Source organism: Eptesicus fuscus, chromosome 2, assembly GCF_027574615.1.
Source record: "Eptesicus fuscus isolate TK198812 chromosome 2, DD_ASM_mEF_20220401, whole genome shotgun sequence".
Classification (NCBI taxonomy): domain Eukaryota; kingdom Metazoa; phylum Chordata; class Mammalia; order Chiroptera; family Vespertilionidae; genus Eptesicus; species Eptesicus fuscus.
Window position 1 is genome coordinate 70,936,407 of NC_072474.1, and position 10,696 is coordinate 70,947,102.

Consider the following 10,696-nt stretch of genomic DNA (forward strand, 5'->3'; position numbering starts at 1 on the left):
GCTCAAAGCTACAAAGTTTCAATTATAGAAGATAAATAAATTCCAGATCCCAGGGCCTCCCTCTGGGTCACTGGGGGGCGTGGCCGGCCTGCAAACCACCACAGGCCCCTCACTCAGGCCACCCCACACCCCAAGGGAACCCCCACCCTGATCCGGGACACCCTTCAGGGCAAACCAACTGGCCCCCACCCATGCACCAGGCCTCTATCCTATCTAATAAAAGAGCAATATGCAAATTGACAATCACCCCAACACACAAGATGGTTGTCCCCATGTGGTTAAAGATGGCTGCCCCCATTTGGACACAAGATGGCCACCACAAGATGGCCAGCAGGGGAGGGCAATTGGGAGGGACCAGGCCTGCAAGGGAAGGCAGTTGGGAGGGACCAGGACTGCAAGGGAGGGCAGTTAGGGGTAATCAAGCCTGCAGGGGAGGGCAGTCAGGGGTGACCAGGATGGCAGAGGAGGGAAGTTGGGGGCAATTGGGCCTGTAGGGAAGGGCAGTTTGGGGGGACCCAAGCCTGCAAGGGAGAGCAGTTGGGGGGACCAGGACTGCAAGGGAGCAGTTAGGCATCAGTCAGGCTGGCAGGGGAGTGGTTAGGGGGTGATCAGGCTGGCAGGCAGAAGCAGTTAGGGGCAATCAGGAAGGCAGGCAGGTGAGCATTTGGGAGTTAGCAGTCCTGGTTTGTGAGAGGGATATCCGACTGCCCGTTTAGGCCCGATCCTACAGGTATCCAGCAGTCCCAGATTGTGAGAGGAACTGTGGGATCGGGCCTAAACTGGCAGTCGGACATCCCCTGAGGGGTCCCAGATTGGAGAGAGTGCAGGCTGGGCTTAGGGACAACCCTACAGGGATCGGGCCTAAAAGGGCAGTCGGACTTCCCTCAAGAGGTCCCAGATTGGAGAGGGTACAGGCTGGGCTGAGAGACAACCCCCCTCCATGCACAAATTTCGTGCAATGGGCCTCTAGTCCTATATAATAAAGAGGTAATATGCAAATTGACCCTCACACCCTCACACAAGATGGCTGCCCCCATGTGGTCAAAGGTGGCCACCACAAGATGGCTGGCAGGGGAGGGTAGTAGTGGACAATCAAGCCAGCAGGGGAGGGCTGGCAGGGGAGTAGTTAGGCACAGATCAGGTTGACAAGGGAGTCGTTAGGGGGTGATCAGGCCTGCAGGCAGGCAAGCAGTTGGGAGCCAGCAGTCCCAGATTGTGAGAGGAACTGTGGGATTGGGCCTAAACTGGCAGTCAGACATCCCCTGAGGGGTCCCAGATTGGAGAGGGTGCAGGCTGGGCTGAGGGACAAGCCCCCAATGCATGAATTTCATGCACCGGGTCTCTAGTGGTAATAATAATAAATAATCACTAACATTTATATATGGGTTATTGTGTGATATGCTTTATTTTAACTCTTTGAATTTATTAACTCTTTTAATTTTCACATCAACTCTATGAAATAAGCAATATTATTATCCCATTTTAGAGATGAAGAAAATTAGAAATAGAGAAGTTAAACAACTTGCCCAAAGTTAAACAGCTAGCAAGTGGTAGAGCTGAGTTACCCAGTTATTCTCTCTGGAGGACATGCTTTCAATTAGGTCATTTCTATTTTGTAAGAATTATTTATTTCATGCCTGTAAAACACTTAATAGATCTGCAGAGCACAATACCACATTTAGCCAAGAGTTAGGGAGTACGCTATATGTTATATTTTGAAGCTAGGCTTGCTTACTTTTATCTTCTCTCTGTCATCTATTAACCAGCCTTCTCAGAATAGAATGTGACTTTTTAAGACAGAATGGAAAACACATCCAAATTTATACAGCATGACTAGGTATCCTGGATAAAGAAAAACTGCAGAAAGGTAAGGCTGCAAACTCCTACTCCTCTAGGGAGATAAAAAAGATTTGACAGAAACTGAACAGATTAAGCAGCTGACTCAGCACCTTCCAAAATTTTCTGGATTATCTTCTTGATCAGGGGAGCGTTTGGATCCAGGCAGATCTTCTTCCCATTCTTCAGCGTGGCTCTGCAAGAGAATATATAATTTGGTGCGTGTCCTGTCCTATCAGAGGGGGTTGATGGGGCTGAACAAATAGCAGTGATGAGCATTGAGGCAGAGGGCTTCCCTAATGAGTTAATAATACAAAAGCGTGGACTTACATCACTTCGACATTGGGGCAATGGGGTCCTGCCCTGAACATCTTCAAATTTTGGATGTTTCTGGGATGAATGCCAGAGGTGGTCTGTATACACATGCATCGAAGTTCAGCATAGCGCTCCCCTTGCACACTTTCAGCTGGGATAGAAACTGAGAAGCGGTCATGAGTACCTTTAATATCTATCGACTTGATTCCTCAGTGCCCTTCTTTGTGAACTGTAGCTCGCTCACAGCTCACAGGCCACTGTGAATATGATCTGAAACCTATAGTAAAGAACCAGAGCTATTCAGGTTCTTTACTATGCCAGGCATATGGTAGGTGCCCATTAAGCTTAGTTCCTCCATTTAGAGTTGTTAGTATAATGGCCTGCCCCATCCCCAGGAGCTGGTCCTATTGGAGTTCACTAGGAAATGACTTCAAAATTAATGAGATGCAGAGCTATTTTGAATTATAAGAGAAAAACTGACAATGACTACTATCCTCATTTACTTCTTTATTACATGTTTATTTTGGTATATTTTGGGTTCACTATTAAATGCATTTATTTTATAGACAAACCATTTTAAGGCAGTGAACTTATAATGGTAAGGAGATTATAAAAGGAAACTTAAATAATGTCAAATTTGTAAACTAAATGCTTAATACGTGAATGTTTCCAAAATTCCATGCACAAGTTGGGCGAGGTGAACTTCCTTATTCTCCTATACTTATTGTAGTATAGGCAGCATGCTATTTATGTTATCAAGTCCTATTTTGTGTGTCAATAACTCTGTGATATATAATGTAACCTCTTCATTAGAGAAAGAAGAATCAAGGAAAGCGGTGTGGTATGGTGGTTAAGAGCATATTTTCAAATCCCCACTCTGTCACCTACTTACTAATTTCCTAATCTCTTTGAACTTCACTTTTCTTCTCTGAACTACTGGGGGTGCTAATGGTAATAATAATAAATAATCGCTAACATTTATATATGGGTTACTGTGTGACATGCTTTATTTTCACTCTTTGAATTTTTTAACTCTTAATTTTCACATCAACTCTATGAAATAAGCAAATATTATTATCCCATTTTAGAGATGAAGAAAATTAGGAACAGAGAAGTTAAGCAACTTTCCCAAAGTTAAACAGCTAGCAAGTGGTAAAGCCGAGTTACCCAGTTATTCTCTCTTTAGAGGACATGCTTTTAATTAGGTCATTTCTATTTTGTAATAATTATTTATATCATGCCTGTAAAACACTTAATAGATCTGCATCTTGGGAGTTATTCATAGAGTTTAGCTATCATTCTAGTACATTAAAAACAGATTATCAACTAGTGACTTTAGTTAGTAAAAAATAATAATTAAGGCTTCCCCTCAACAATTATGTTTAAATTAATAATATATGACAACAAAGTAATAACAAATTTTGATTTTATGCTAATAGTGCTGTAGGACTAGTGTGGTTATAAATTTAAGGGATTAAGAAATATATTAAAGTTCTGTTTATTATAAAATAATTTGCAGTCTGGCAAAGTTTTAATTATTGTACTTATTTGCAAAATTGACTTTAACACTAAAATTATAACTTTGCAAATATAAACTTAATATGATTATTTACAAAGATGCCAAGGTAAAATATTTAATACCAAGTAGAATCTGTGTTATTATTTTTATTATTATTAATACTGGAGGTTTTGATAGAGCTTGTTAATGCTTTTTAGCATATTATTTTTGCTTATTAGTATAAAATATATTCACTTAAAAATAAATAACCACTGTCTACAAGACTTACACTTTACAACTTTTTAAATTTTAGGGCTTGAAAGCAAAAATAAACATTAGAAAACTCAGAGAATTCTCTTCAACAAGATATCCTAGGACCAAGGCAATAAAAAACTCTATTAACTTCCTACATATATTAACAAACATTTATTGAGCAAGTGCTCTCTGCTGGGCTCTGTGTGATTCCTAATATCATTGGCCACTATGGAATCTATTAATCGCCATGGGCACATCTAGTCTAACAGCAAAGTAGAGCAAGATAAGTTAACACAAATGTATTTGGAAAGAAAATTTTATACAAAGAAATGCAAAGCACAGTACCACATTTAGCCAAGAGTTAGGAAGTAAACTCTATGTTATATTTTGAAGCTAGGCTTGCTTACTTTTATCTTCTCTCTGTCATCTATTAACCAGCCTTCTCAGAATAAAATGCAACTTTTTAAGACAGAATGGAAAACACATCCAAATTTAATACAACATGACTAGGTATCCTGGATAAAGAAAAACTGCAGAAAGGTAAGGCTGCAAACTCCTACTCCTCTAGGGAGATAAAAAAGATTTGACAGAAACTGAATAGGTTAAGCAGCTGATTCATCACCTTCCAAAAATTTCTGGATTATCTTCTTGATCAGGGGAGCATTTGGATCCAGACAGATCTCCTTCCCATTCTTCAGCGTGGCTCTGCAAGAGAATATATAATTTGGTGCGTGTCCTGTCCTATCAGAGGGGGTTGATGGGGCTGAACAAATAGCAGTGATGAGCATTGAGGCAGAGGGCTTCCCTAATGAGTTAATAATACAAAAGCGTGGACTTACATCACTTCGACATTGGGGCAATGGGGTCCTGCCCTGAACATCTTCAAATTTTGGATGTTTCTGGGATGAATGCCAGAGGTGGTCTGTATACACATGCATCGAAGTTCAGCATAGCGCTCCCCTTGCACACTTTCAGCTGGGATAGAAACTGAGAAGCGGTCATGAGTACCTTTAATATCTATCGACTTGATTCCTCAGTGCCCTTCTTTGTGAACTGTAGCTCGCTCACAGCTCACAGGCCACTGTGAATATGATCTGAAACCTATAGTAAAGAACCAGAGCTGAATGCCAGGCATATGGTAGGTGCCCATTAAGCTTAGTTCCTCCATTTAGAGTTGTTAGTATAATGGCCTTCCCCAGCCTCAGGAGCACCAGGACAGCTGACACCCTCCCCGCCTCCTCAACACACACACACACACACACACACACACACACACACACACACACACACACAGCAACAGCAGAAGCAGCCACAGGGGAGGGGAAGTGGGGACTCCACCTTCAGCTTCCCCTAAGTTTCTCTTTCCTTCTCCGAAGGTGGAGGGAACCATCGCAGTCAGGAGCAGTGACAGCTGCAGCAACACTTGTAAGACAGGAGCAGAGGTGGCCCTGGGTCTGAGGTTCATGGCGGAGAGAACTGAGCTATGAACCTAGAGTTGTTCCCGGAACCTGGAGACCTCAGCGCGAGGGTGGACTGTTCCCAAGGAGTCTGCGGCTAAGTGGCTTTCACGCTCTCCTGGTGTCTTTTATACACACTCCCCTGTGGCCAGTAAGGACAAAAGGGATGGGGACGGGGGAAATGAACGCGTGTGGTAATATTTGTATAAGGGTAGTTATGCCAACCCAGATAAACACCAGGCAAGTTAAAGTTCCTGCTAAATTTCATTCTGCGCATTACTTCACACTCCCTCTCCCGCTTTCTCAATGCTGATCTCCCTTACACATAGTTAACACTGCACTTAGGTAAGAACTAGACTGAAATATTACATATCTCTTCTTTGTGTAACTATGAAATATGCCCTGCCTTTCCTATAATGTAATTTATGTGAGGCCGAATAGTACCATGTCTCTTTGAAAAGAGAATTATCCTCCCTTTCTAGTTGCCTCGGAAGGCAGGTGTTCCTATCTTGGTTGTTGATAAACGCTGGGATTCCTTTGCAGCGTGTGGATGAAATGAACTGGTCACCACCAAAGCCTCACTTTCCATGTTAGTTTATGTGGTGTTTTTTTGTTTTTTTTCTGTCTTTGAAATATATTACTTTTTTGTAATTTTATTCAGAAAGTAGAAGCAAACGTATCCCCCCTTGTGTTATAAAATATACTACTTGTTTCTACTGTTTGAATATACCTTGGAAAGCAAGACCCAGCATCATTATTTTTCCTTTTCTTTTTTTAAAAATATATTTTTATTGCTTTCAGAGGGGAAAGGAGAGGGATAGAGAGATAGAACCATCAATGATGAGAGAGAATCATTGATTGGCTGCCTCCTGCACACCCCACACTGGGGATTGAGCCCGCAACCCAGGCATGTGCCCTGACTGGGAGTCGAACCATGGCCTCCTGGTTCATAGGTCAACCACTGAGTCATGCCATCCGGGCTTCCTTTTTTTTTTAAATTTAACACGGAAATATATAATATAATTCATTTTAAAGGATTCATACACTGCAGATGTATGTGGAATAAAACATGCAAGTTTCTCTTTATTATTATTCCACATTCCCACTCTGTGATAGTAACCATCAGTAGTAATATGGCTTTAGTGTTTTATTCTGTCTGCATTTATATATTCACATGTACATATACACAGGGACACACAGGATATAGAAGATGCACATATATACATAGAATACAGAAGATGCACATATATACATTTTGTCCTTCAAAAATATGTCTCCAGCATCCTCTCATGCTACCACAATGTAGTTTGCCCCATTCTTTTTAATTACTATGTGACATTCAATGGCACTGGCAATCTTTGTCCAACCTATGTCTTATTGGAGACTTTAAGGGTGTTTCCAGTTTTACACTATACAAATTGCAATAAGATCTTTATTCCTTAATTCTCAGACCCTAATTAAGGGTCTTGATCTCAAACTCCACTTGATATAGACAAAGCCCCACAGAGATACAGAGGTGGACCTACACAGCACAAGGGGGCTTGTATATGTTATTGTCTGGATCTCTGTCCCATCTATAAGATTTGCTTCCTTGACTGGACTGTACACTTTTGAAGGCAGAGGCATATCCAAGGTTTCTTAGAATGTCTCATGTATCCTAGAGCATGTAGGGTAATGCAATGTACAGGGGTTCTAAACAGTGCTAATGAATAAATCCATGAATATGTATCACGTGGAGGAACGTTTCTCTTTGTTTTCTAATCAGCTACAATTCTCAAACCAAATTCCACATGGCCCAAAATGTTGTGGAGCGAACGCGAGTGAATGACCATTGGAGTCCAGACCAAATTAAAATTTAGGGAGCCTTTATTACCCTGCCTGCCGGCCAGCTAGCCCAGTGACTGCTCTGCCTTTCTCCAAGCAGGGAGTCCAGAGACCAGCAGCGACCCTTTGTGTAGGACCACTTTTAAGCACATTAACCACATCCTGTTTTTGCAGAACAAGCAACCCAAGACAAAACAGTTTTTCCCAAGCAACATCAGGATCATGCCATTGATGACCATGTTATTCACAGGGTCATCCTGTTCTTCAGAAAGCTGACAGTGTTCTATGAAAGAAGGCCTACGTGCTGGGAAGGGGCCATGAGACCCTATCTCAAGGCCTGGCCTGGTGTCAGCACTGACGACTCTATCTGGGGCATCCACGGCCTCAGTAGTGCTCAAAAATTCCCACTCTCTAACAAAAGTACCTGTGATTTTAAAAGATTTGGAAGGCAGGGCATAAAGGATAAGACCCTGGCCACAAGTTATCTTCCTTTGACAACTATATTCATATCTTACACAATATTTAAACTTCCAACTTTCTTTTTGCTTAGTTTTCAGAACTTTAAAATTCTAGAAGAAGCTATCAAAATATTAAATGTACAAAATTATTTTGTATCAAAAGAATTATTATAGTAATTAATTTTTCCAAGTTTAAAAAAACTTTTAAAACAATTTTTCTTATTGTTTATCAGCTATACCTTCTTAAGTTTTTAGTTCCTATTTTTCAATTTATTCCTTATTTTTTCTCTATCCCCATTTGTTATCCTCTTATAACTTACAGTCTAGCAGTAGAACATATTAAATTAAAATGATTTTCCGCCTCTCCCAAACCAGAAATTCATAGTTTAAGCAGCAAGCTTAAGGAAAAGCTTAAGCTGGAAATTAGTATCCTAAGAGCTGAGATGTGGAGTGATTGTGGAGAGAATCTCAACAGAAAACAGAGTAAGGAAAGCAAACTTCTTTTTAGGTCTTCCTGAGTGATGACTTTAGAGCAGGCGTCCTCAAACTACGGCCCGCGGGCCACATGCGGGTGTTTTTGCTGTTTTGTTTTTTTTTACTTCAAAATAAGATATGTGCAGTGTGCATAGGAATTGGTTCATAGTTTTTTTTTTTAAACTATAGTCCGGCCCTCCAACGGTCTGAGGGACAGTGAACTGGCCCCCTGTTTAAAAAGTTTGAGGACCCCTGCTTTAGAGCCTTTCACCATCACTAAAAATGATATATTGTTAATTTGCAAAACAGATATGTTTTGATTCAAACATAAACTCAAAACCATTTCCAGAGCAAGATATAAAGTTTTTTTAAAAATATATTTCATTGATTTTTTACAGAGAGGAAGGGAGAGGGATAGAGAGTTAGAAACATCGATGAGAGAGAAAAGAAACATCGATCAGCTGCCTCCTGCACACCTCCTACTGGGGATGTGCCTGCAACCAAGGTACATGCCCTTGACCAGAATGGAATCTGGGACCTTTCAGTCCGCAGGCCGACGCTCTATCCACTGAGCCAAACTGGTAAGGGCAAGATATAAAGGTTTTTTTTAACATTATTCATAGCCTCTTTCTTTTTCTGTCCATCACAGCCCCTCCCCTCCCCGCCGCCTTCAACGTACAATATTTATTGGCTTCACTGGACTCAAACAACATCCAAATTTCTTTCCTGGTTCACTGAGTAATATTACTCAGAAGTTCCTAATTCTTTTGGGGGAAAGACATGCAAAGTCTTTTGAACTAATGATGCTGTTTGAGTTAGCAGGTACCGGGAAGGAGGAACACATGTAGCACAGGATCATCAACTCACTGTCTTAATCAACAATTATATTTTGTCACAAAGGACACATTGTCAGCAAGATTCATGAGTAAGCATTAACAAACTTCTTGAGTCACTCAAATTTTACAAGCTTATTTGTCAGCATTTGAGGTAAATAAATTTTTGCTAGCTCTCATTTAGTTAATAAATTTTGATTATTTAATATGTTCCAGACATTACAAAATTCTTTTCATTGTGTGATTTAGTCATTTAACTATTTCTGTCTATAAAGTGAGACCCCAAATATTTGTGCAAAGTAGTGGGATATAGGTACTAATCTATCACTACTACCACAGCTAACAGCTCTCATTGTCTCCACATAATTTTCTTTGATAACCTTGAATAGAAACACAGTACAGACACTGATGAACTGGCAGTACAGAAGTGGATAACAAAATTTTAAAATCATTATTAAATCCAAAGAAGTTATCTTTTAAAATTATAACTTAAATGAATGCTTGAAAATTAGTGTCAGAGGTTCTAAGGCTTAAAAATAACTTGACAGCCTTTTTATGAATCTTACATTGTCACCCTGGTGGGTTTTTTGGATTTTTTTTTTTGTGTGTGTGTGTGTGTGTGTGGTAAGTTACTTTATCTCTTTTCCCTTTCAGACATTGTGTAAATAGCAGAGTCATCCAGGAAACTAGCACATTTTGTAAAACTCAAGACATAATTTATCTGTTAGCTATTTTAGCAGAAAATAGCCAGAGACATTGGAGGATCAATTTCCATTAAAATTAAGGTATATATTAACTCTGATTGACATAGAATATTTTAAACTGACACTTCCCAAGTATGAGGAAAATAAGCTATTTCCTGCAAATTAGTCATAAAAGCAATTGGTACAGATGATCCCAGGGATAATAAAAACTTGAGTCAGTTTGTTAAAACACTTTCATCAATAGATTGAAGTTCTAGTCAACAAAAGATTCCCTATAAGTACTGAAATCAAATATTGTTGTTTTTGTATAACTGAGTTGACAAGAATGATCCAGGCCTCAGTTAACTGGGCCTCATTCCATTGTGCTGTATACTGCATGGAGGTGAAACATGGGAGGGGAGGGTGAGTGGAGAGGGTGAAGGAGTTGAGAGGGTATATCTTCTCCGATGCTATCCTGTATAATAAAAGGGTATATGCAAATTGACCCTAATGGCAGAACAACCAGAACAACCACTCATCCAGTCACTATGAGGTGCACTGACCACCTCAGTCCCTTTCCCTGGCCAGCAGGCTCCCATTGCCCAATGATGAATGGGGAACTGGGGTTGGGTAGTGGGGGATGCAGCAGCGCCAGGCCAAGGCCCCTGCCCCACTGGTGGCCCCACATACAGAGGGTGACCCATGGTGGGGGCAGGGCCGGTGAGCGGGCGGGAACGGTCAAACTCTCAGTCCCTCTCCCTGGCTGGCAGGCTCTGATCAGCCAATGCAAATAGGGAACTGGGGGTGGGTGGCAGCGGAGGGTGGAGCTGGCTGCCAGCCGCTAGGGAAGATGGCCCTGATCGCAGGCCAGGCCTAGGGACCGTACCCAAGCACAAATTTTGTGCACCGGGCCTCTAGTTTATTATAAAGAATCCCTTCAATGTTTTGCAGCCTGAGAATTTTTATTTTATGCTGATTAATATCACTTGTTGAACATTAGATGTGTGATGCTCCTCTTTGGACCCCAAACGTAGTGGCTTACAAGAGTTTATTATTTCTGATA

At 41.0% G+C, this 10,696-nt stretch overlaps 1 protein-coding gene across 1 annotated transcript; it reads right to left on the reverse strand.

The window, feature by feature from the left end:
* Positions 1-1,356: 1,356 nt before the first annotated feature.
* LOC129151884 (platelet basic protein-like) lies at positions 1,357-5,489 on the reverse strand. The gene is made up of 5 exons (XM_054728396.1): positions 5,243-5,489; positions 4,744-4,891; positions 4,527-4,609; positions 2,167-2,314; positions 1,357-2,032 (listed from the first exon to the last, which is right to left on the reverse strand). The coding sequence occupies exons 1-5, from the start codon at positions 5,367-5,369 to the stop codon at positions 1,930-1,932; spliced, it is 609 nt and encodes a 202-aa protein (XP_054584371.1). The 5' UTR covers positions 5,370-5,489; the 3' UTR covers positions 1,357-1,929.
* Between the last annotated feature and the right edge of the window lie 5,207 nt (positions 5,490-10,696).

Coding starts and splice junctions, on each gene's coding strand:
- LOC129151884 (XM_054728396.1), bottom strand. CDS start 5,369: ATGAACCTCAGACCCAGGGCCACCTCTGCTCCTGTCTTACAAGTGTTG. Junction 4,610..4,743: donor TGCCCCAATGTCGAAGTGAT/GTAAGTCCACGC, acceptor ATTCTCTTGCAG/AGCCACGCTGAAGAATGGGA. Junction 2,033..2,166: donor TGCCCCAATGTCGAAGTGAT/GTAAGTCCACGC, acceptor ATTCTCTTGCAG/AGCCACGCTGAAGAATGGGA.